General features: G+C 42.0%; 1 protein-coding gene across 1 annotated transcript in view; it reads left to right on the plus strand.

Annotated features, from left to right (window-relative positions):
* The window catches only part of ITGA9 (integrin subunit alpha 9), a 297,444-nt gene that overhangs the window by 150,802 nt on the left and 120,261 nt on the right, over positions 1–26,381 (plus strand). Inside the window, exons 16-17 of the mRNA XM_060247617.1 lie at positions 15,199–15,348; positions 21,135–21,211. Of these exons, the coding sequence (XP_060103600.1) occupies positions 15,199–15,348; positions 21,135–21,211 (227 nt within the window). The remainder of the gene's footprint in view (positions 1–15,198; positions 15,349–21,134; positions 21,212–26,381) is intronic.

A 26,381-nucleotide genomic window follows, 5' to 3' on the forward strand; every position in this document is an offset into this window, starting at 1 on the left:
CAAGGTTTACTCAGCCTTTCATCCTTCTGAGGCTGGCAAAATGAGTACCCAGCTTGCTGGAGGTAAAGTGTAGATGACTGGGGAAGGCAATGGCAAACCACCCCATAAAAAGTCGCCAAGGAAACGTCATGATGTGATGTCACTCCATAGGATTGTTAGTGACCTGGTGTTTGCACAGGGGGCTACCTTTACTTTAATTCTTAACTTTGGCTTTCATACAGAATGAATGGTGGTATCTTAATTTTGAGATGTATAAGTATAGGGATTTCCTTATATTTCCAAATTTTCCACAATATGGGAAACCTCACCTAGACTGGAGTACATTGAAAATTCTGGGGAAATGAAGAATTCCTGAAAATTTGGGTGTGTGTATATTTTTAATGTGTGTCTACATGAAGGCACACTAGATTCAAATTTACATCTGCTGTTTGATTTTTTCTTTAATATCTATATATTATTTAGGGAATAGTTTCTTTTAGTCTGACCTCACAATTCTGGATTGTGTGTGTTTTTAAAAACATTTTTCAATCCATTGTATAGAGAGTGTTTGTTTCAAGAAAGGGAAGGGTTTCATTTAATCAGACCAGGCCATCAACAGAAGCTGAGATAAATAAACTGGAATGCCAGACACTTAGGGAATGTGCATTTTCCTAATTTGTGTTGGGCTTCAAACTGAAATCCGCATGCTCATCACTTATTTAGTTAGTCTAATCAGGAAATGGAGAAAGCATATGGTTACACACATGCATTTTCTTTAGGTCTCTGATAGATTTGCTTTAAAGGCTTTTTTTCTGGCAGAGTGATCAGCCATAGCTAGGAATACCTTTAATTCATTTTAAAAGAAACTTGTGTGCTCATTAATAGAATTGGAAATCAGTCCTGGTGCATGGGGACCACAATGAAACTCAGGACTTTGTAAATATGTTTAATATGAAACATATTTTGAATTGTATTTTGTTATTCTTAATGTAGCCCATCCTTTGTGCTTTGCATCAGTTTAAAACATGTATAGTCTACAACTTTGAGGGGCAGTGGGAAATGCCAGCCAGAGGTGTGGGATTCCCTACTCCCACTGGGGCTGGCAACCCTAGCATGCGTAGCAATGTCTTTCTGGGATTTGTGTGAAGACTCGGGGATGGAACTTCCATGTTAGTCCACCTACCACTTTGTTTGGGTGGAGGATTATACTTTTAATTTTTGCAGCATGAATATACCACCTCTGTATTAATACGATTTCACCTTAAGATCTCATTTCTTTGGCAGCTTAAGTTTTGTCTTTATACTAGAAATCCCTCGTTTATTTAGACTTATCTGAATCTAGCTTTTATAACAAAAGTGATTAAAAGACACCAGGAAATAGCAAATAAATTATAAAGCCCTCGATTTTCTAGCATGCTATTTTATTGTGACTGTGCTTTAGAGATCAGCTTTTCTCCAGGTTGTGCTTCTATAAAATATGATGTAGGATTTTTCTGACTGAGTAAGACTTCAGTCTCCATAGGTGCTTGAGGTCTTCCTGAATTTTTAGCCTGGGAGATTTAATATTCCCTACATAAGTCTATACATTAAAAGGAAATCAATATTGTATACCGTATTGAAAATGTTAATAAAAGAGGTTTTTTTATTGCTGTTAGATATGAGTAGAATGGAGAGTTCCAAGCTGCCCACTTAAGTTTTTTCCACTACCGTAGGTTTTATTTGAGTTGTCTAGACAATAAATAAAGCAGCACCATTCAGAACTGGAATTGTTCACCTACACCTGCAAAATATATCATCCACACAGGCTGATCCTATATAGGTCTGTTCAGAAGTAAATCTTATTATGCTTAATAGGTTTACTTGCAAGGAAGTGTGCTGAAATTGCAGTCCAAGTCCAAAACAAAAACTGTGCATAAAACTAGTTATGCCATTTTTTTCATGGAATAAAAATTTTACAGGTTGAGCAGTTTCAGTTGCATCTGTGTGTGACAGATTTCTCTTGTGCTTGCCAGTTGTTTTTGGAATTTCCTTGAAACTTTTGTCTATGGCTGTAACTTTCTGAAGATCTAAGCAAATTTTCTGTGTTTGAAGATTATGGTGATTGCTAAGGACTGGTTATGTGCAATGTCCTTCATATCTCTTTGTCAGCAATGGCTGTAAAATACATAATGAGCTTGCTACCATGTGATAAACTTGATTAATTAATGTGAAAAATTGTTTTTTAAGCCATGCATTAGGCTTTAAGAGTTATTATATAATCTTTATTTTGTATGGTTTATTTGGGGGCTGTATAGTTGCTGCATCTGTGGACCCACACAGAATTTTTGCTTCAGAACTGGACTCAGGTATCACAGTCCATCCTTCATTGTATACTGCTGGCCTTTCCAATCCCTTTATGATATTGTGATGCTACTGCTGGGACTCTTCCACCTGCCCATTTTTACTTCCCCTACTCAACCTCCCCAGTTGCTAAGTTTTCTCTCCTTCCCCAATTCCCTGCTTTCAGGCCCCTCCTCAGTCCACCCAGTCATTCATTTTCTTTCTTATTCCTCACCCTGCCCAGTTACTTGTTTCCTGTCCCATTTCCATTCCTCCCTTTTTTGTTTTACTTTTTCACACAGCCTCTTTGGTTGCTTGTTTATTAGTAAAGAGTCCAATAGCACCTTTAAGACTAACAGGTTTTATTGTAGCATAAGCTTTTGAGAAACACAGCTCTCTTTTTCAGATGTTTATTGAGATGCTGGGGCAATAATATTGAGATGTTTGAGTAATAATTTTTCAGTTATGTTCTGCGGAATAGTGCGGGTTCCTTGAGGATTATCAGGAAGCCCTCAATGAAAAGATCAGATAAAAGACTGGAGGGGGTGTGTGTCATTAAAAAAAATAAAAATAAACTAGTCTTCTCCTACAATGCATGGTACAACTGCAAAGGGCCAGTGCTTTCTATGTGCCGTTCTATTCAGGAAGGCCAATGGAAAGATCCTGGTATGTCCCTTTGAAAAGTTCCCTTAATCAAAGAATCATAGAGTTGGAAGGTACCTCCAGGGTCATCTAGTCCAACCCCCTGCACAATGCAGGAAACTCACAAACACTTCCCCCTAAATTCACAGGATCTTCATTGCTGTCAGATGACCATCTAGCCTCTGTTTAAAAACCTCCGAGGAAGGAGAGCCCACCACCTCCCGAGGAAGCCTGTTCCACTGAGGAATCGCTCTAACGGTCAGGAAGTTCTTCCTAATGTTGAGCCAGAAACTCTTTTGATTTAATTTCAACCCATTGGTTCTGGTCCTACCTTCTGGGGCCACAGAAAACAATTCCACACCATCCTCTATATGACAGCCCTTCAAGTACTTGAAGATGGTGATCATGTCACCTCTCAGCCGCCTCCTCTCCAGGCTAAGCATCCTCAGCTCCTTCAACCTTTCATCATAGGACTTTCCTCATTGGTCTCCAGACCCCTCACCATCTTTGTTGCCCTCCTCTGGACCTGTTTCAGCTTGTTTATATCATTCTTAAAATGTGGTGCCCAAAACTGAACATAATACTCCAGGTGAGGTCTTACCAGAGCAGAGTAAAGCGATACCATCACATCACGTGATCTGGACAGTATGCTTCCGTTGATACAGCCCAAAATTGCATTTGCCTTTTTAGCCACTGCATCACACTGTTGACTCATGTTCAGCGTATGATCCACTAAGACCCCTAGATCTGGGGAGGGACGGTGGCTCAGTGGTAGAGCATCTGCTTGGGAAGCAGAAGGTTCCAGGTTCAATCCCTGGCATCTCCAAAAAAGGGTCCAGGCAAAGTGGTGTGAAAAAACTCAGCTTGAGACCCTGGAGAGCCGCTGCCAGTCTGAGAAGACAATACTGACTTTGATGGACCAAAGGTCTGATTCAGTATAAGGCAGCTTCATATGTTCATATGATCCTTTCGCACATAGTACTGCTAAGACAAGTCTCCCCCATCCTATAACCATGGATTGGATTTTTGCTACCTAAATGCAGAACTTTACATTTATCCCTGTTAAAATTCATTTTATTGATTTTAGCCCAGTTTTCCAGCCTGTCAAGGTCATCCTGTATCCTGTTTCTGTCTTCTTCTGTGTTTTCACCCCCTTCCAATTTAGTATCATCTGCAAATTTAATAAGCATTCCCTCTATTCCTTCATCCAAATCATTGGTAAAGATGTTGAACAAAACAGGTCCCAGGACAGATCTTTGAGGTACTTCACTTGTTACTCCTCTCCAAGAGGATGAGGAACCATTCACAAGCACTCTTTGGGTGTGATCTGTCAACCAGTTACAGATCCACCTAACGGTAACAGGATCCAAACCACATTTTACCAACTTGTCAACAAGGATAGTATGTGGAACTTTATCAAAAGCCTTACTGAAATCAAGATAAACGATGTCTACAGCATTCCCCTGATTCAGCAAGGTAGTCACTTTCTAAAAAAAAAAAGAGATCAGGTTAGTCTGACATGACTTGTTCTTGAAAAAACCATGCTGGCTCTTAGTAATCACATCCATTCTTTCTAAATGTTCCAGGACCGACTGATGATTTGTTCTAAAACTTTTCCAATGCAATGCAATAGATGGTGATTCCATGATAAAACCTGTTGTGGTTTCTCAGGAGATACACAGATGCTAAAAAGTTCTTTGAAGATGAAAAATATTAACACCACCGGTTTTGTATTTTAAAAACCTCTGTTCAAACAGAATGAGGTTGAAATGTTATCTGTGACACTTAAATACACATAAACCAGAAAGAACAACAAATATATTTTGTAGTCAGGGTGGAAATATTTTTTTAAAAAAGTATTTTTCCATCCCTATTAAGATTGTTTAATATATCAACCACAATCATAATTCAAGGGAAAAAACATTTTTAATGTAACTATCACTGCACTTCCCCTTTTATAGTGTGTATTATTGCAACCCAAACATCTTTGGGTTGTGGTTATTTCATGATTTCAGGTGGCAAAAGGCTGATTGAAGTTCAGGCTGTAAGCCATGCATACAATATAAATCTTGGAAGGGGATAGCTTGTTAAAAGAATTGTTGTGACATGGCTGGTTTCTGTAGGCATTGATGTGGTGGAACTGGAGAGGACTTCGTTGCTTCATTTGATGTGTTGCGCCTTCTAAGCCTGGCCACATATATATGATGGGCCAGATGCTAATGTACCGTCACCAAACTTGGTGTAACTTCTGTCAGATTATATAAATAGAATTAGTTTTATTCATGGTGCAGAAACACTATTTATAGAGTCTGATGGTATTATATAAGAAGAAAAGGGCAATAGAAAGATAAGATGAGAAAAGAGGAGTATGAGAAGAAAATGTAGGCGCTTGAGAGACAACATCAGTTGGTGTTCTACTTCTGGAGTTATGGCTTTCTGGGAGTTGTTTGAACAGATCTTGAGAAACCTCTGTTTAGAAGTCCCTACTTTCCCTTTCCTTCCTCCCCAAAATACAGTCCCTAGGATTTTAGAGAATTAAACTAATTTGTGTAGTGTAAGTGTACCTAGAGAGAACAGAGAGAATGAAGATATTAGAAAGAGAGAAAGGGGAGAGTGGGAAGAACATGTTTTGGCAGAATGCGGAGGAAATAAAGAAGGAACTGAGGAAAGAGACCGTTTTCGCACACAGCTTACCACACAGTCACAATCCTGTTCCCTCTGCAGCGTCTGGTCGGATTTCCCACCATCTGCGCCAGAGTTACAGGAAGTGCCACGACTTTTGCGTAGCAAACGTAAACTGGGTTTTAGCGGTTTACGTTTGCTACGCAAAAGCCGCGGCACTTCCTGTAACTTCGGCGCAGATGGTGGGAAATCCGACCGGATGCTGCAGAGGGAACAGGATTGTGACTGCGTGGTAAGCTGTGTGCAAAAACGGTCAGAGTGGGGTGAAAAACAGAGGCAAAATAATATCAGAGAAAAGGAAAGAGAGAGGAGATGTGTTAATGAGAGAATGAAGAACTGAAATACGAGGAACAGATTATAAGGAGGAGGATTGAGTAAGGTATTTTGGAGTTTAGGTTGTATAGGTTGGGAGACGTCGTTTTCTCCTCACAAACAAGGGGACTCCCTTTCTTCTCCCACAACCCATTAGTTAAGTGCATCTCAAACTATGATAGTTTGTAGAATCCACCACAGGAGCTTTGCTGTTGTCCATGTGCCATGTTAAATAGTTATGACTTGAATTCTGTGTAGGATTGCTGAGTCTTGATTGGGAAATTCCTGGAGATTTGGGGGTGGAACTTCGGGGGGGGGGGTTGAGGAATACAGGAACCTCAGTGGGATAAAATGCCCTTGAGTTCACTCTCCGATGCTGCCATTTTCTCCAGGGGAATTTGTCTCTGTCATCTGAAAAAGAGTTATAATTCCAGGAGATCTTCAGGCCCCACCTGGAGGGTGACAACCCTAGTTCTGTGTTCTCACTGAGTTCTCTACAAACACTACTTGTATCTTTATGGATGTAATCAGGGCTTTTTTTGCAGCAGGAACTCCTTTGCATATTAGGCCACACCTCCTGATGTAGCCAATTCTTCTGGAGTTTGTAGTAGGCCCTGGACTCTGTAATCTCTTGGAGGATTGGCTACATCAGGGATGTGTGGCCTAATATGCAAAGGAGTTCCCGTTATTAAAAAAAAAGCTGTGGATGTAATAGAGATCGTGCCTGGGAGAAGACAGTTGTTGATACACCTGCTTACTAAGGCCTAGGGGTCCAGTGGGCCATCCCAGATTCACAGGAACATGGGCAGACAGTGACCAGAGGTTGTTGTGTTTCCTATGGCTCAGTGGATTGGAACTGTTTCAGTCAGGTTTTTGCAACCCATCTGGCTAGCATGAATGTTCTGGCAATTAATTAAATCCAACTGAGCTAAGGGTCAGAGAGCAGATTGGCTGGGAGGGGCCAAGGGTGGCAGGGTCCCAGTTGGAGGGAGATGGAGGAAGCCTCTGAGGCTCCAAACAATAGAGGGAAGAACATGCAAACGTTGTGAGAGCCTTATTAAACCCTCTGAGCCTCAGGCCAAGGAGGAGGTGGTTGCAGCTGCTCCTGTCTTAGAGTTGGTACGTAGAGAGGACCAGAAGAAATAAGCAGGGAGCACTCTGACAGAAGGACCTGGATCTAGGTGAGCAGAACCCCACCTTCCCCTCCACAACTAAGGATCCTGGAGGCTCAGACTCCATGTCCAGCTGGGAATCATGAGAAAACTGCAGCTGCCAGGCTGAGCTTCTCCCTCCTCTGCTCCAGTACTTTGATCAGCCACTCCAGGCCACATTTCTACAGCTGTTAGGGTTGCCAATTGCCTGGTGAAGGATCCTCCAATTTTGTGAGCACCTGAAACCCTGCCCCCAAACAATTGTCCTTGCATGACATCACCGACATGCTGAGATCACTTCCATTAAGCAGCCGGTTTGTTGTAGTGATTAAGTGTATGGATTCCAATCTGTGAGAACTGGATTTGATTTCCCACTCCTTCACATGCACCTCCCCCCCAATACTGCTCACGTTATTTTATGAGGTTTTACCTATGGAAGGCCAAGATCAACTGTGGTGCCACATGTAGAAGTAAACTATTCAGCTGTGGAGATCCTACAACTGATTTAAATTAAGAATCCTCCTGATTTTTTTTTAAAAACAATGAAACATGCTTCTTTATAAACGTAAAACAAAAACATATAAACCCTAAAATAGATGAGAAATGTCTATCTCAGTAATTCATGCTATTGGCTCATAGTCTAAGTGATGATAAGATTCTGGAATTTGTTTATACAAATCTGCCAACTGATATATATGTAAGTCTGCAGAAAAGAAAACATCTCTCTTCTTGTTGTTCTGAAAAAGCCAGTGAGCTTCAGTACCTCTTTTTCTACAAAATGATCCCTGATAATCAGCACTTTGCACATGTGCATACACACACAATTTTTTTTAAATCTCTCCCCCCCAATAATTTTCATTGCTTGTGGTGGACAGCAGTGTTCCCTCTAAGCTGAGTTAGTGTGAGCTAGCTCACAGATTTTTTAGTCTCTAGCTCACACATTTTTGTATTAGCTCAGAAAAAATGGCCCCAGAGCACAATAATTTATGCAGTAGCTCACAACTTTTAATAGCTGTAGCTCACAATTTTAATATCAGTAGCTCACAAAGTAGAATTTTTTCTCACAAGGCTCTGCAGCTTAGAGGGCTTTTTTTGTGCAGGAACGCACAGAAACACAGTTCCTGCTGGCTTGGCAACAGGGGGTGTGACCTAATATACAAATGAGTTTATGCTGAGCTTTTTCTACAAAAAAAAGCCCTGGTGGTAGCCAAGATGTAAATGTAACAATTTAGCAACCCTTGGCAAGCAAGAAGTAAAATATAACTTGTTCAAGATTGAATGACAATTACTGTTTTCGCACACAGTTTACATTGCAGTCACAATCCTGTTCCCTCCGCAGCATCTGGTCGGATTTCCCACCATTTGCGCCAGAGTTACAGGAAGTGCCGCAGCTTCTGCATAGCAAACGTAAACTGGATTTTAGCGCTTTACGTTTGCTACGCAAAAGTCGTGGCACTTCCTGTAACTCCGGCGCAGATGGTGGGAAATCCGACCGGACGCTGCGGAGGGAACAGGATTGTGACTGCGAGGTAAGCTGTGTGCGAAAACGGTAAATCTGTGACCAGAGATGTTTAGCTGAAAGAAGCCACCCAAATGAGACTGATCTCAAGAATGCTCAAATCCCCTCTTAGAGCTAGGTGATGTTTTCACTGCATTAGTTGATGATGATGAGAGGAATGCCTTCACATTGTGTAATTAAATCTGCATGTCTTCTGAAATGGTAGTGGGTTCTTTTTTTGTTCTGTAATCTGCAAGGCGATCAGTTGGAAGAGCAGAATGTGGCATAATGCATGGCTGACTAGAATTTGTGTTAAAAAAGCTTTAATTAAAGACAAATGGTACTGTGAAATCTACTTCTCGTGCTGTCTCAAGAGGGCTGTCTGCACATATAATCAGTCTGGTTTCTGCTTGCTGCAGTTTTCATCAAAGAAGGCTATGACACCCTGTAAAAATGTGCTCCCACTGATTTTTAAAGCATGGGAGTACACTGTCTAGAACAGTAGTCTCCAACCTTCTTGGTACTGGGGACCGGCACAAGGGCTGGCCCGCCCACTGCGGCCCCAGAGCCAGCAGGGTGAGGGCACTGAATTTCCCCCTGCGGCACTGCGCAGCCTTGCCACTCCCCCGTGCCGTGCAGCCTCACCGCCCTGCCCCCCTCTCCTTGTGGCTCCACACAGCCTCGCCACCCGCCCCTCGCAGCACCTCTGAAGCAGCGGGCAGCCTGTTGAAGAAGCGGCCCACCGGAGTTTAGCTCCATCACCTCCCACCCTGCGTGATGAGGCTCAGGTCCTCCCTCCTGCCGCCTTTCCTCTCTCCCCGGCACTGCAATGCAGCGCAGCGCTCCATCGTCGCCCTCCCCCCTCCCTCAAATCGAGCAGAGCAGAGTTGAAACTGGGCCTTACCAGTTTCAATGGGGGCAGCGCACCATCTAACACTTTGAAGTACGTGCAAGAGAATGCTTCTCCCCCCTTACTTCTGGTTCCAGGAAGGAGGGGGGGAGAAGCATTTTTTCGCACGTCCTTCAAGGTGCTAGATGGTGTGCTGGCCCCATTAAAACTGGTAAGGCTCAGTTTCAGCGCAGCTTGGCTTGGTGCAATCCGAGGGAGGAGGGAGGGAGGGAAATGACGGAGTGCTGCGCTGCATTGCAGCACCGGGGAGAAAGGGAGGGCAGCGGCAGGGGGGTGATGAAGCTCAACTCCGTGGTGGTGGGGGAGCCACCAGGCTTCGCGGCACACTTGCAGACAGGCCACGGCCCGTTAGTGGGTCCTGGCCCGGGGGTTGGGGAACCCTGGTCTAGAGGACCAAGTGGCAGTTTAAAAGTCAGTAATGAACTTTGGAGAATTACGGAATATTTTCCTTAAACTTGGTGATTTAATGATTCCCCCATGGGATAGACTATCAAAGTAGCAATAGCATTATCCTTTTACAATTTGTGACTGACTTTTGCAAACTTTTGACAGCCTTTTCTGAGTTAAAAGTGTAGACATGCTTCACTATTGCATTATAAAAGTTCAGTTTTAGTGTTTAATAATAAGTAATTCAAGCAGAACGTAGCCCCATGCCGGGCTTTTTTTTGTAGCAGGAACTCCTTTGCATATTAGGCCACACCCCTTGTTGTGCCAATCCTCCTGGAGTTTACAGTAGGCCCTGTACTAAGAGCCCTGTAAGCTCTTGGAGGATTGGCTACGTCAGGGGTGTGTGGCCTAATATGCAAAAGAGTTCCTGCTACAATAAAGCCCCACCCCCATATGTGTCTGCATGAGTTACCAGTAGGTCTCCTGACTGGAAGAAGGCAAGACTAGAGCAATAGCTCATGCAGAGAAGCAACATGTATTAGCATCTGAGGGCAAGTCATTTTCCTCTGTCAGAAGTCATAAAATTATCCAATACACAGATGTGGCAGGACTACAGAGGTGTCTGATTGGAAGAAAGCAAGACTAGAGCAATTAATTATGTAGAGATGTCACAGCATCCTTTTCTGTGAATGGGTGCTTTGGGCTAACAGGAGCTTGCAACGCACTGGAGTTTCGCAGCATGGCATTTGAGAGTTACTGATCTCTAGGTTTTTTTAAAAAATAGGCTTTATTGAGAGCACAATGCATGTCTTACGGTGGATGTCGATCGAAATATCTTAATTCCTCTCCATCCCCTTTTATATGTATTAATAAAAAAATATTAATATTTTGGTTCTGCAGTGAAAGAGAACAGAGAATCAGGACTTGAGTGATTAGTTAATTGGGCAGACTTGGTTTATGGTGGTTCTTTGTTGCCTAGCAAGTGCTGGTACAATGTTTTAACTTGAGGCAATGTACATAACAGATTGTCTAGTTACTGCCAGCTACTCTTCTAAATGTCATTTGTGGTTTGTTAAACTCTTGGCTTGCTTGTCCACTTCTTACCCTTTCTGAATGTATTATGCCAGTACTCTCAGAACTTGTTGCACAGAGTCCTTATAATCTAGGGATGAAAGAAAAATAATATTTTGTCGTTAGTGTAATGAAACATCTGATGTTTGCACACCAGGAAGACAGGAGGCTTCCATTCCCACTGTACTGTGTAGTCACTGCAAAATTCTTCTTTCATGCTAACCAGAATGTACTATCTAATGTTAGGTCATCATAACACACTTTTTTCAACTAGTAGTGGAAATCTAATAAAACACTGGTGTGTGTGTGTGTGTGTGTGTGTGTGTGTGTGAGAGAGAGAGAATTAATTAATTAATTAATTAATTGATTTGTATATTGTTACTATGTACTTGTGCATTTACTGATTCACATGAGCAATATTCATCAAGCAGGGCTTGAGGGAACACCACATTTCCACTTGAAGTGGATAAAGGTTTTAAGACCAGAACACTTTTCTCACAAATACATGTGAAGCAGTGATACTGGAGCTTCCTCTGACATTTCACTGCCTCTATAAGTACAGGGCTGCTAATAAAGAGGACTGGGAAGAGCAATGCTTATGGGGCCCATGGGGCTCAGCCAGTTTTCATATGATATTTGTTTTTTTGGTATTTCATTTGGTATTTCTCTGGTTTATCAAAGACTCCTTAGTAAGCTCGAGAGTCATGGAGTAAAAGGACAGGTTCTCTTGTGGATCAAAAACTGACTAATTAATAGGAAGCAGAGAGTGAGTATATATGGGCAGTCTTCGCAGTGGAGGACGGTAAGCAGTGGAGTGCCACAGGGCTCAGTACTGGGTCCCATGCTCTTTAACTTGCTCATAAATGATTTGGAGTTGAGAGTAAGCAGTGAAGTGGCCAAGTTTGCAGATGACACTAAATTGTTCAGGGTGGTGAGAACCAGAGAGGATTGTGAGGCACTCCAAAGGGATCTGTTGAGGCTGGGTGCGTGGGCGTCAATGTGGCAGATGAGGTTCAGTGTGGCCAAGTGCAAAGTAATGCACATTGGGGCCAAGAATCCCAGCTACAAATACAAGTTGATGGGGTGTGAACTGGCAGAGAATGACCAAGAGAGAGATCTTGGGGTCGTGGTAGATAATTCACTGAAAATGTCAAGACAGTGTGCGATTGCAATAAAAAAAGGCCCACGCCATGCTGGGAATTATTAGGAAGGAATTGAAAACAAATCAGCCAGTATCATAATGCCCCTGTATAAATCGATGGTGCGGTCTCATTTGGAATACTGTGTGCAATTCTGGTCACCGCACCTCAAAAAGGTTATTATAGCATTGGAAAAAGTGCAGAAAAGGGCAACTAGAATGATTAAAGGTTTGGAACACTTTCCCTATGAAGAAAGGTTAAAACGCTTGGGGCTCTTTAGCTTGGAAAAACGTCGCCTGTGGGGTGACATGATAGAGGTTTACAAGATTATGCATGGGCTGGAGAAGGTAGAGAAAGAAGTACTTTTCTCCCTTTCTCACAATACAAGAACTCATGGGCATTCAATGAAATTGCTGAGCAGTCGGGTTAGAATGAATAAAAGGAGGTACATCTTCACCCAAAGGGTGATTAACATGTGGAATTCACTGCCACAGGAGATGGTGACGGCTACAAGCATAGCCAGCTTCAAGAGTGGGTTAGATAAAAATATGGAGCAGAGGTCCATCAGTGGCTATTAGCCACGGTGTGTGTGTGTATATATATATGTATATAAAAAAAATTTTGGCCACTGTGTGACACAGAGTGTTGGACCAGATGGGCCATTGGCCTGATCCAACATGGCTTCTCTTATGTTCTTATGGTTTGGGGACAGGAGAGATAACTCTACACAACCAGTAGCCCCACTCCAAATAAGAAGATGCTGTAAGGTCACCTCCATACTTGAGAGATGAAGAGGAGAGAAGTGTGCCTGCACACAAAAGCTTAGACCTTGAATAAAACTTTTTTGATTTTAAAAGTGCCACTGGACTCCAACTTTGTTCTTAACTCTAACAAGACAGAGGTTCTCTAGGTTTGTAGAAAAGCAGACCAAGGACTTCAAATATATCGTGTCTTGGATGGGGTTACACTTCCCTTGAAGAGCCAGGTTTGCAGCTTGGGAGTGCTCCCTGACACATCAGTCACCTTAGAAAAGCTGGCTGCAGTGGCTCAGAGTGCATTTGCACAGCTTTGACTGGAGAGCCAGAAACAGAAAGAGCAATTAACATGTGTTGATCCAAGTTGTTAAATGTTGTACTGAGGCTCCAGGATAAAACACTGAGAGAAAAAGGATGACGAAGGTCTGAAACCGTGAGGAATCCCGGACTGCGGTCTCTTACTCTCTTGGAGACAAGCTGTGCTGGAGATTTGAGAACTCCACCCAAGTTGCTGAACATAAGGGAGAACAGCAAGAAGGCAATTGCCTCTGAGGAACTGTACCTTATTATCTTCATACAGTAAACAGTGTGGGGGAATAAAAAGAACTCTTTTTCCAGCTGTGTTTGTATTATGAACATTTATGAATTTAGTATCAGGAGGGGTTCATAAGTTACTAATGATGACTATTGCTATGCATGTATTTTGATAAATGTAGGTTGCATATACACTATATTGTGTAAAAGTGTTATTGTTATTCTGGTGTTTTTTGACTTTACTATTTGACTGGCTGCATCCATTCCTGGTTCAGTAGGATCTATCCACAGTGATCTGTGTCTTAGTTACATCTAGACTGGGTTATTAAAATGTGGGCTGTCCTTGAGGAGTGTTGGGAAGGTGCAGCTAATGCAGAATGCTACAGCTAGACTGCTGGTCAGGGTCAGCTACCAGGAGCCAATATCCCCAATACTACAGCAATTGCATTGGTTACTAGTCTGCTTCCAAGCCCAATTCAAGGTGTTGGTTTTGACATTTAAAGTCCTCGGCGGGGAGGGCGGGATATAAAAATAAAATATTATTATTATTATTATTATTATTATTATTACATGGCTTGGGACTGGGGTATCTGAAGGACCATCTTCTCCCATATGTTTCTGCCTAGGAATTAAGATGGCAAGGAGATTATCTCCTGTCTGTACTACCAATCAAGGCTTGTTTGGTGGGCACGTGAGAGCTTTTTGGTGGCAGCCCACAATTAGGAAACAGCCTCTCCAGGGAGGTGCACATGGCCCCCTCACTGTCAATCTTTAGGAGTAAGTTGAAGACAGTTTTATTTTGGCTGATTCCGCACTCACCTTTCTCCGGGGCAGGCTTCCGTTTCTGGGTGGAGCAAACAGGTGATTTCGCACCAGTTGTCCTGCGCCAGCATTTTTCGCAGGGCAAACCCACGATTTGCCCCGCTGTGTTTTTTCAGGTCAGGTTTACACTGCTGTGGGGTAAGTTGCGGGTTTGCCCCGCGCAAAATGCCAGCACGGAGCAACTGGTGCGAAATCGCCAGTTTGCTCCACCCAGAAATGGAAGCCTGTCCCGGAGAAAGGTGAGTGTGGAATCAGCCTTAGTATTGCATTTTCAGGAGGAACACAGTGGAAAGGGGTTCTGGAACCTCTTTGTGGAAACAAAATCTTCAAGAAATGTTTAAAAGTTCAAGAAGGGCAGCCGTGTGTTTCTCCTTCATTTCCCTTTTGAGCACCTCTTTTTCTAGGGAAAAAAAAAGTCCTGGTAATCCCAATTTGAGTTTTTCAATTTTGACTTTTCATGGGGCTTTATCATTGTTGTTTTTATTGTATTTTTAATAATGTTTTACTGATATTATAAGTTGCCTTGAGTTCTGCAAGGGAGAAAGGTGTCTAATAAATTTTGAAACAAATAAATGAGATAAAAGAATTTTTATTTATTTATTTATTTATTTGGGATTTATATCCCGCCCTTCCCACAAATGGCTCAGGGCAGCTTCCAACAGTTAATCAACATAACATTTAAACAATTTCAAATATAAAACAATTAAATATTTAACAGTTAAAACATTAAAAACAAAGAATCTGAAGGGTGAGTAGAAAAAATTGTTAGGGTGTTTAACAATAGTTTCAAGCACTATTAGAGTACCCCAACTTCATAATCAGGTGTAAAATCAACAACAAATGGATTGAAATGTGAGAGAAATAGGCCAGTAGAATGACTGAAAAGAGAAAGATGGCAACAATGCTAGTTACTTTCGGGTAGGGATTTCCTGAATGTCCATAGAAATTCCAGTCCACAGACTTATAATATCTCTCTTCTCCCCATTTACTCTTGCAGAGAAGAGTCAAAGATGTCATATCGCCAATTGTATTTGAAGCTTCCTACAGCCTTCATGACCATATCACAGCAAAGGAGGAGAAGGAATTACCTTCACTCAAGCCTGTACTTCGATGGAAAAAGGGACAGAAGATGGCTCAGAGAAATCAGGTTACAAACTTATTCATCTTTTTGTAGGGCTGTCAACAACCTGGAGGGGAAAAAAATGTTTGCTCTCTTAATAGAGAGGCTTAATGTGTAGAAATGGGTGTGAAAGTTCTCATGGCATGGAAGCTAATGACATTACCTGGTGAATCCCTCCTCCAAGGTGGAATACAACATGACCCTGCTTTTTTTAGGGCTCATCCTGTTTTGGACCATGGCTTGCTGTTCCTCTGGGGCTTTCCTTTTTAAGCCAGAGCAAATAAAAGCTTCCTTTGCTCTGACTTATGAGAAATCATGTGCCAGCTGCTGGCAGAGGCTCCACATGAGATCTTTGCCCATAGCCAGCCTGCATGGGATGGGGACAGAGCTTAGTACTACCTTCAAAATGGCAGGGCTAAGCTCTGGTATTTCCCCTCCCTTTTTAGCTCTTTTGCAGGCCTTTTTTCCTTCAGCAATTGTGCCTCAGCTTTAGTTGAGAGCAGCAGCTCAGGTGTTGGAGGGAAGAGTTTTCAGGCTACAGGGGGCCTGGCACGATTTCCCTTACATTGGCTTTCACAGTGAGGAAGAAGGAGGTGGGGAGGGGCAGCACCAACACTGGATAGGACTGGGGCATGTAAATACTTTCTTGGGGCACCTCTGTCCTGCTTGTTGCTGCTTGCCCAGTGGAAGAGGCTTTTCCCTCATCAATGGGGCACCAATCTGTGTTGCTGAAGAGGTTCACAGGACAAACTTGCTTGCATGCCAGATACCTAAGACAGTATAACAGGACAAGTGATGATGATATTGGATTTATATCCCACCCTATACTCTGAATCGCAGAGTCTCCGATTGGTCACAATCTCCATTACCTCCCCCCCCCCACAACAGACACCCTGTGAGGTAGGTGGGGCTGAGAGAGCTCTCACAGCACCTGCCCTTTCAAGGGCAACTCTTACGAAAGCAATGGCTGATCCAAGGCCATTCCAGCAGGTGCAAGTGGAGGATTGGGGAATCAACGCGGTTCTCCCAGATAAGAGTCCACGCACTTAACCACTACACCAAACAGGCTCTCTATATAAATTCCCTCCTTAATTGTTTTTACTCTCTTGTTTGCATGTACTGTACATGTACTTTTAAAAAAATCCTGACACTGATATTCAAACAATCTGTACTATGTGTACTGCTAGGTATTCATTTGCCTCACGAGCGGAAGAACTGTCTCCCATCTGTATGCCAAAAATCATGCAGTTAAAAATAGCTGGTTGTAATTGGTATGAGCAAATGGATCTTAATTGAATATCACCCTTGCAAAAGCATACAAATGTGAATATTTTCTGAAGAATGCAGCATTGGCCTATGGTTTTTTTCCCTCATTAAAGTGTCAGTGATTTTGTAAACTGGAGGGAAATTAAATTTTATTGGTTTGGCTTTGGGGATTCTTAGGTTTTACAGTATATACTTGGCATGTTTGTGTGCACATTCAGCAGAAATTCTGGTTCTCACAGAATCTACACTAAAGCAAGAGTGTCTTGTGTGGAATCAGTGGACACTGATGAGTGATGTACATGTTGCTCTATCCATATCTCGACCAGTCCCTTTGATGAGATTCCTCTTCTGTGCTGTCATGTCAAGACCCAATAAACAAAGTGACTCCTCCTTGCCAGTACTACCTGTCTGGTCTGGGAGTGGTGGTGAGGAATCTCTCCACACAATTGGAACAAGTTTTATGGTAATCAGAACTAGAATGCACAGCATAGAGGAGGATCTCTTGTATATGGAAGTAATTGCTGAGAAGATAGGATAATGCCTAGACCTTCCCCAAATATCATTCTTAGCAAAGCTTTTTTGTAGCAGGAACTCCTTTATATATTTGGCCATACCTCCCCCCCCCCCCCCGATGTAGCCTAGAGCTTATGGCTACATCAAGGGTGTGTGTCATAATATGTAAAGGAGTTCATGTTGCAAAAAAACCCTTAGTTCAATCCAATGCAGAGTTACTGCATTCTAAAACCATTGATCTCAGTGTTTCAGAGGCATAGTGTCATTATCAAATTACCGGTAATTATCCTTTAGAATATCTGTGGACTGTGGTTATATATAAGGGAGTATAATTTAATGCTAACAATGTACTCTGTTAAGTAGAATAGGCAGCAGAAATCTGCTCTATTCCTGATACGGCCGAGATAGGAATCTTTCCATTACAGGAAACATTGTCTCCTGCCTCTCCATCCTTGTTGAATTGAAAGTATTTTCCCCCTTTCTTTGGGTGGGATCCCTACTTCATTCAGTCCCACCCACATACACTTGCCTGGCTTCACATGCTGGAATTTGATGGTCAGAGTGAACCTAAAGCTGGCAGTAAATGGACACTTTCCATGCCAGGAAATTTAGAAATGATCCCACCCAGAATTATAATACAATTGGACTATGTTGAGCTTTGAATTTGTCTGTCCTTTGAACTGAGCCAGAATGGGGTAGGAAAGAGGAGAGTTGAGGATTGGAACTAATTTAGACCGGGAAAGCCATCTAAGGTATTTGTAAAATTTGTTCAAATATTCAGAAATAAGGCATTAACCTTCTCTCTTGAATAGGCAGCCCACAGCTCCCTTTTGAGTGTCCACTAGGCCTAGATTTTCCAGTTCATAAAGTATGAGAAGACTGTCATGCTTTTTGAAATCTTGGTCTTTGCTGCTGAACACTGTATCCAAGGGGTGGCCAACGGTAGCTCTCCAGATGTTTTTTGCCTACAACTTCCATCACCCCCAGCCATTGGCCATGCTGGCTGGGCCTGATGGGAGTTGCAGGCAAAAAACATCTGGAGAGCTACTGTTGGCCACCCCTGCTCTATCCAATTCAGCACCCTATTCTGGATTAGTCTTTTGACACATTGGCCATGGTATCCTCATGGACCACTTGGGTGGTTTAGTTGTATTCAGTGTTTCTGCTCCTAGCACAGTGGATAGTCTGAGAAGGTAGTATAGCATGACTACTGCTCTTCCCCCAAGAAATTGTCCTGCAGGGTCCCATGTTGTTTCCCACCATCTCCTTCAGATCTCCATTCACCTTAAGGTAGTGATTGAGCTTATTGAAGGATCTGGACTATGAGGTTCTTAGTATGCCCATGTGCAGCGTGGCTTCTCTTGCTCAGCTGCCCATGGCAAAAATAGCAAGTGAGGCAATCCAGCAAACCAACTGGCAAATTCCTCTCACCTTTCATGCTAGGCAGTAGCTTAGCTCAAGAGAGGGTGATTGCACAGTACAGTCTGACTATATGGCTGCCCATTGCACAGTCGGTCCCACCACACCTCTGTTCCTTACTGCAGCCTCTAAAGACACCACTGTGTTGGAATAAGAGAGGCCATCAGCTGTCCGGGCAGCTACCCAGTGGTCAGAGGGCTCCTCTCATGTGGGGCATGGAGCAGCTGCCCCAGTTTCCCCATAGTTAAGGTCATCAGTGTTCCTGGGCTAAACTCGAGGTTTATTAAAAGCCCTATACTTTCAGGGTCCTAAACTTTCAGGATATTATTGTTGTTCTGAACGTGTGTTTGTAAATATATGCCAATGTCAATTGTATGAAGTGCCTCCAGTTCTTACCTGATTCATCATAATTTTTATCAAACTGGAGGATAAACTTGTTAGGCTGAGAGATTGCAACTTATTCCATTCAACCATCTTCATAGTCAAGCAAGGGTTGACTATTTCCATACCCAAATCCAGCCCACTTTACAGTACTGGCCCCTATCCATAGGAAATGGAATGTGTTCCTTTTAGCCTGCGGAATTTCACAGCTGTTCTTAGCTACCCCTTTAACAACCATGTCTGCTTATTCAATAGGAGGATTCTTCTTTACATTTATAGCTCCTAAAGAATTCACCCCCATTTGCTTCACCTGCTATGGCTGTCACTGGAAATACTCTGCCAATTACTTTGTCCTCTAGTAGTCAGTGTATGCAATTAAATCCTGGAAAGTGTTCAGGAATGTTAATTACTTGTCATCAATGAGATGAAATCTGTTGCTTGCATTTGGCTTTGTGGGATATATTTTATTAGCCATGCACCATAAATGCAGGATCTGGGTGTGTGCTGTTAAGAACAACTGGTTCTGTACTTTGGAAATGCTCAATGCAAGAAACTGCTTCTTTTATAGAGGAAGTACAAAAGAGTTTTGAATTGAACCCATCACACACATTTTGTTGAGTACAAATGAATACTTTTTGGTTAGGACTGCCTTTACAAAACAGTTTTGGTGTTTTCAGACTTCTTCAAGGTCTTTTGCACTCGATATGGTAAAGTCAGCTCAAACTGTGTTTTGTAATCATATTTCCCCCTTTAATTCTCTATAAAATAATCCATAAAGCACAGTGACTTTATAGGCTTCCCCAGCCTGTTCACTCAATACAAAGATCAAGTAGACCACAATAAGCATGCAAATACAAGTCAAAAACCTTAGAAGAGTCATTCAATGAAAGGTTACATTTTTGAATAACCATAAATGTTAAAATATACCTTATTTATCTATAACCAACATTAAAATCACAATCCACAAAATCCAATCTGTCAAGAGGTCTTCAAGACTTTGTCATAACATTTTAGTGCCAATGAAATTAATTTTACTACTGTTTCTGTAGCATTCTTGTCAGTCCCCAAAAGACAGTTTTTAAAAAAAAGCTAGCTCTGTCTTGTCAGATCTCAGGAGCTAAGCAGGATCGTCCCTTTTTAATATTAGGATGGAAAATCACCAAGGAAGTCTAGGAACACTACACAGAGGGAATGGCAAACCACATCTGTTTGTCTCTTACCTTGAAAAAAAAACCCTATGAGGTTTCTATAAGTTGGCTGAGAAAAAAAAGTCAACAGAGAGCAGGGCAAATAACTATAAGAGGAACTAGCACATTTACTCTGCTTAGCTTGTAGGAGAAAAGAAAATGTACAATACAATTTTGTAATGAAGTTAATGCAAGTTGATTTCTTAGTGGATAGTGGTTCCAGAAGGGGTCTATTATAGTGTAGTGGTAGAGAATCTACTTTGAATGCAGAAGGTCCTAGGTTCAGTCCTCCAGTATCTCCGGTTCTTTCTACCATTGTTTAATTTATTTTATGTTTTGATTTAGCAACAGAACATAAAATAAGTGAAACAATGGAAGTATCTCAGGATGAAGACCTCAAAAGTCACGGTCAATTGAACAATGCAAAGGAGCCCCAGCTGAGCCAGTGGGCAGAGTGCTCTCCCTTGGCTGTTTTGTAGGCTGGCTTTTGCAGTTCCTTTAAAAAAAAAAACTTGTTTAAAGGGTCTACAGAAGAAATCCCCAAAATAGCTGAGCGGTGGGTGCAATCTGCTCCAGTTCCTCAGCTGTTTCTCCAAGTTATAATTCCCAAATATATCCAGGATTTTTTGGGGTGGTAGGTAAGAAATCCCAGATACATTTGGGAAGACAAAATATACCCGAAAATACTGATAAAGTGTTCTTTTTGGTACATTTTTTATTGGGGTAGACCTGAACGCACACTCCTAGTTCGTATTATACCATGTTTTTTGTACCATGTTTGTAAGCATGTTTGCTAGAGAGTAGTAGTGACTTCATGAGAAACCAGCTGGTCACACAGAAATGTCTCTGTGGCTGCTCATGTTCATATTGCTTAATGTCAGGCACTCTTGGCAGATGAGATTTAGAAAACACTTAAGATTTGCTTGTCTTCAGGTCCCTAGCGTTATATTTGTCAGTTCTTACAAATCCAACATCAAGTGAAACATGAATATATCTAGGCTTCTTTCCCCCCTCCTAATAGGGCTGTTTTTTGTCAATTTCTCATAGACTGTCTTTGAGAGGAACTGTCAATCGGATGATTGTGCTGCAGATCTGAAACTTCTGGGCAAACTGTTCCTATCCAGGTGAGTGAGTGAAACTTTTAAACTCTTATTGCAAGCAAGAAAGAGTACTGGACTTAGTTGACAAGACTGGGGGGAGGGAAAATTAAAATATCTTGAAAAATCCATCTACAGGAGGCCAAATCAAAAGTATATCCCTTCAGTATGCAACTTCCTTTGACATAATGAGTATGTTTTGCACTACAGCTGCTTTTAAGAATCATAACATGACTTCAGTTCTCTATAGATTTGCTCAGATTAGTGATTCCAGATTAGTGATTCCAGATCAATCTTTGAGGATATGATTATTTACTTCATATATACTCCACTTTTCTCTCCAGTGGGCATCCACAATAGCTTACCCTATAAAGTAGGTTAAATGAGACTATATGACTGACCCAGGGTCACCCACCTAGCTTCCATAACAGAGTGGAGATTCAAACCTGGGTCTCCCAGATCCTACTTGGACAGTCTAGCCACCATGTCATGCTGGCTCTCAGTAACTAGTAATGCAAAGATGCCAAGAAACAATTGCTAACCTCAGAAAGTTCTCATTGAAAGGTAGATGCCTAGAGGGTGAGCATTTGGGACAGGAAGACATAAAATGGTTTATGTGGCCTATTGGAAAGAACCAGGAATAAAACTTAAATGTCCTTGCCTGAACTGTTCTGGTCCAGAATGTAATGTATGGCACTGAGGGTTCTGTAAACAGGGTTATCAGATTTGTTCAGATGGGTGGCTGTGTTGGTCTGAAGCAACAGAACAAAGTTTGAGTCCAGCGGCCTATTTAAGATAAACAAAGTTTATTTCTGGGAATAAACATGCCCAAAAAAGCTTATTATCAGAATTAAACTATGTTTATCTTAAAGGGCCCACTGGACTCAAACTTATACCCAAGATTAAACTTTGTTGGTCTTATAAGTGCCACAAACTTCATTTTACATCAGGTATGCAGGGGCCTGTTTTAAATTGGGAGCACAGGAAGAGGGGGAGGGTAACCTTTTTCCGTGTGCTGTTTTCTGGACATAAGAGGACATGAGGAAGCTATTATTTGCTCCTTTGGGGAAACATGCTGTAAACCTATGGGTACCTGTAAGCAAAGAGCAGCTCAGATCAGAAAATGGCTTGGGGAAGAAGACTTCGCAACCTACCCCTCCGTGCTGATCCAAATGAATGCCCCATACACTGGAAACATCTGGACTTTTGTATGAAAAGTGGGGGGGGGGATAAACTGATGATCTGTGGGTTTGAAGATTAAGAAAAGAAAAGGATCACAGGTAAAAGAGAGTGGGTTTTTTTTGCATTTATGTATATTTAGGGAGAATGAATAGATAATTGAGTTTTACTAGCCCCCCCTTTTCTCCCTGTTTTCTTTAGGGTTTTTTTGGGGGGAGGGGGTCTGAATTCTTTGTGTGTGTGAGTGTATTCTGTTTTATATATTCTGATTAAAACTTAATAGAACTTGTAATCAACAAACGAATCCTCCATACAGATTATTTAGGAGGTCATGTTTATGAAACTCCCAGGGTCAAATGTTATTGAACCCTTTGGGGTCATGATACGGATTTCCTTAATGGCTTTGACCAAGCCAGCAACTAAGTTACTAGTCTCAAAAAAGTGGGGGTATAGGGTTGCCAGCTCCAAGTTGGGAAATACCTGGAGATTTTGGGGGTGTAGCCTGAGCAGGTATGGTTTTGGGGCATAATGCCATAAAGTCCAACTTCCAAAGCAGCCATTTCCCCAGGTAAACTGAACACTGTCACCTGGGGACGAGTTGTAATCAGTGTTCCCTCTAAGTTGAATTAGTGTGAGCTAGCTCATAGATTTTTTGTCTTAGCTCAGGAAGGATGACCCCCGTACAATAATTCATGCAGTAGCTCACAATTTTAATACCAGTAGCTTACAAAGTAGAATTTTTGCTCACAATACTCTGCAGTTTAGAGGGAACATTGGTTGTAATCTCAGGAGATCTTCAGCCACCACCTGGAGGCTGGCAACCCCAACTTTGCATCTGGTTGTGAAGCCTGATCAAATAATAAATCCCTGTTTGAAAGCAGTAGCTGTCAAACTGTGCTAATGGATGAAAGCATCAAATATGCTTAGGACCATATCTGTCTGCCCTGCCTCATTGTAGACTTTTCCCTTTTTCCCATGCAAGTCAGAGGGGCTGTGAAAGGGTCCATAATTGAGGAAACCAATCATCAATTAGTTGATGTCTGCCCTAATCTGTTGTTCACAGGGTCTGAGGGGGCAGGTTGTATGGGTTCTGGTCTCTTGTATGGTTCTTTCCCAACTTGCTCTGTCGGCAGCTATTTTTCATGTTTCCCAAATCTTAATATTTCTGGACTTCGCATGCTGTTCCTTCCCCTTCCCACATATTCTCCACTTATCCCTCTCAGTCTTATCTGGAAATAATCTCTTAGAATGTATATTTGTGAGTTCCATCAAGTCTGTACTTTCTATTCAGTCTGCTTGCATAAGGAGTCTTTAGGGGTGCTTTATACAGTTGCTGGTGTGAAGCTTTGTCTGGTCAGTGCTTGATGAACACCGAGCCCTATGAGGGGAAAATGTTTGTGTGCCAGCATAAAAACAACTTGTGTCAAAACACAGAAAATGAGAATAATACATGAGAGCCAGTATGCAAATACAATCTGCTGTGTGCTGTACAAACTATATGGCCATTGGAAGTGTTTGTATTAGAAATGTGATTCTTTTGTCTCAGCCAACTAGGTCAGCCAGCTGCCTGGAGGAGGTGGGGGAGGGCTCTGTCCCTTTAATAAAGATTTGATGGGAAATTATTTACCAGGTGGTGCTTTGCACCATGCGTGAAATGTTTCACTTGCCCACTTCTGTACATTAAGCCTCTATTAAAGGGACAGCCATTTTTCTCAAGGCCTCTTAGCAATCCTACACATCATTTGAACTGTGCCTGGTATCCAGCATCTTGTTCTCTGTTATGGATTGCCATGTTCCTTGGGACAATTGGAAAGAAGACCTGAAGTTGCCCTTGGCTGCCTCAGTAGTTGAGCCAGATTACTAGGAGCCAAATCACTGTCTGGGCCTATTTAAACATGACCATGGCAATTCTGTTTTAACCACATGGACTGAATCTTGCTAAGCTTTTACTTTCTGACTGCTGACGGCAGCTGTGTCGACAAATGTTGCAATGCAGACACCTGCGTAAATATAAACACACACAGAAAAGTCAGAAGACAACGTTGTAGCTTTTAATTATTTTTTGTGCTCAGGCAAAATGATGGCCTCCTGTCTCAAAAAATACTTTTGAATGCTTTAGTCTTATTTGTCCAGTTTGTGTATTAATGGGTTGAGTGCAGCCACTGATACTTGCATTAGTTTTGCAGCTGCTCTAGCCAGGTACCGTGCTGGCAGAACATGCTTGCACATGCTGTTGGAATAACAGGGCAACTAGCCGCATGCCGCTTGCAGTCATCTGGGAAAGTGCAATCGTGTCCTGGCCTCAGAATATTGTAATAATAAAAACTGACCTTGAAGCACCAAGGGGAAAAAATGCCTGTGTGGTGCTTAGTATGTGAAAAAGGATACAGCACGCAGACAAAAAAGAGACCCTCTTGGTTATTAAAAATAAGCAGTCAGAAGAGAAAAGGGGACAGGTGTTGCCCCTCAAGCTGAATGAGCAGGTGACTTCAGGCTGCACAGCTGGAGAAAAAATCCTGTGCAACAGGCTGCATGAATGTCCCAGTGCTCTCAAGTGGTGCCATGGGGAATGGATCAGCTTGACACGGGATGTTAATAGAAAAAACAGAGCGCTTGGCCTTATCATATGGCTGCTGCATTCCGTGTGTGTGTGGGGGGGTCTGGAATGGTGCTTGCAAATAAACTGGATCTCGGTTCATAAAGACGGGGGACTGTGGATGGGGTGATCCTTGGCTGGAAGAGACCTCTTCATAAATAACTAGACATAAATAACTAGACTTCAAAGGCAGCCTTTCTTCTCTGTATATTTCTGCTACCTAAACTTTCTCTACACTTGACATTAAAATGAATGTAAGTTACTTGCCAGATTCCTCCCCCCCTTACCCTATATTTGGCTTAGCCAATAGAAATTGGAAAGCTTTCATGGTCAATGGAAATGATTTCAGATTCTGCCATTCACTGACCCAGATTTACTTCCCATTCATACCATTCATAGGTAATTTGTATTAAAATGCTGAATTCTGAATTGTGGATTTAATTGAGCTACTTAAATTGTTTCTTAGAATCACATTCAATTTGTTGCTTCTTATGGTGAGGATGATCTTTGGAAATCTGAGCTCTAGCTTGGTGGAGGGAAATCAGATCTGTGGTGGTGGTGGTGGTGGTGGCGGTGGTGACTACCCTTCTTGTGCCCTTAGAAATTCTAGGCAAGGTCCAAGTCTATGCATGCCTGAAGTTAGGTCACATGGCCAAACCTTAAGATGCAGCATAAATAAACATAACAATGGCATTTTGAGCCTTTGGCACTTTCCAGTGTATTCTGTGCGCATGTACTTTTCTCAATTTACAGTGTGCTCATGCACCAAGACTAGGTAAAGAAATATGAATGGAAGTTGGAGTTTGACCAGCAATATTGCATATGCACTTGATTGTGAAAAATGGGAAACAACTCAAAATACACTGAAGGTTGCTATCTGGGACATCCTGAAGATTTTCCAACAATATCCTAGAGTCTAGGCAGGAAAAGTGGGAAATTCCATGGAGATAAGAAGGCCTCCAGTATATTTACTTCTCATTTTTAAAAATCTGTCCCTTGAATCAAAATCCACACAATCAAAAGCACTGGTGGAAGTGCTGCTTCTGATGAACTTCCTGAATCCTTCTGCAGCTCCTTCTTCACTTTTCCTTCTAGAGGAAAGAACCTAGAACCCAAGCTTTTCCATCAGTTGCTGAGGACAAGATGAGACTACCATAGAGACATATCCATATATTCCTAACTTCTGCTGTCTCTGTGAGTTGGGTTTTAATTTACGTAACCTGTTCTGGAAATCAATCTTTGCTAAGGAACCAAGTCTAAATGTAAGGAATAACAAACCTTTCCTTTATAGATTTCAGGGCAGTATTTATGGTGTTAATCCTGTTTTATCATCCTGACAGTTCCTAGAGGCTGGCTTTGCTGAATGACTTGCCCAAGGTCAGCCAATGAGTTTTATGGCACAGTAAAAATTTGAACCAAATT

This window comes from Heteronotia binoei, chromosome 10 (genome assembly GCF_032191835.1).
Source record: "Heteronotia binoei isolate CCM8104 ecotype False Entrance Well chromosome 10, APGP_CSIRO_Hbin_v1, whole genome shotgun sequence".
NCBI classification, from domain to species: Eukaryota; Metazoa; Chordata; class Lepidosauria; order Squamata; family Gekkonidae; genus Heteronotia; species Heteronotia binoei.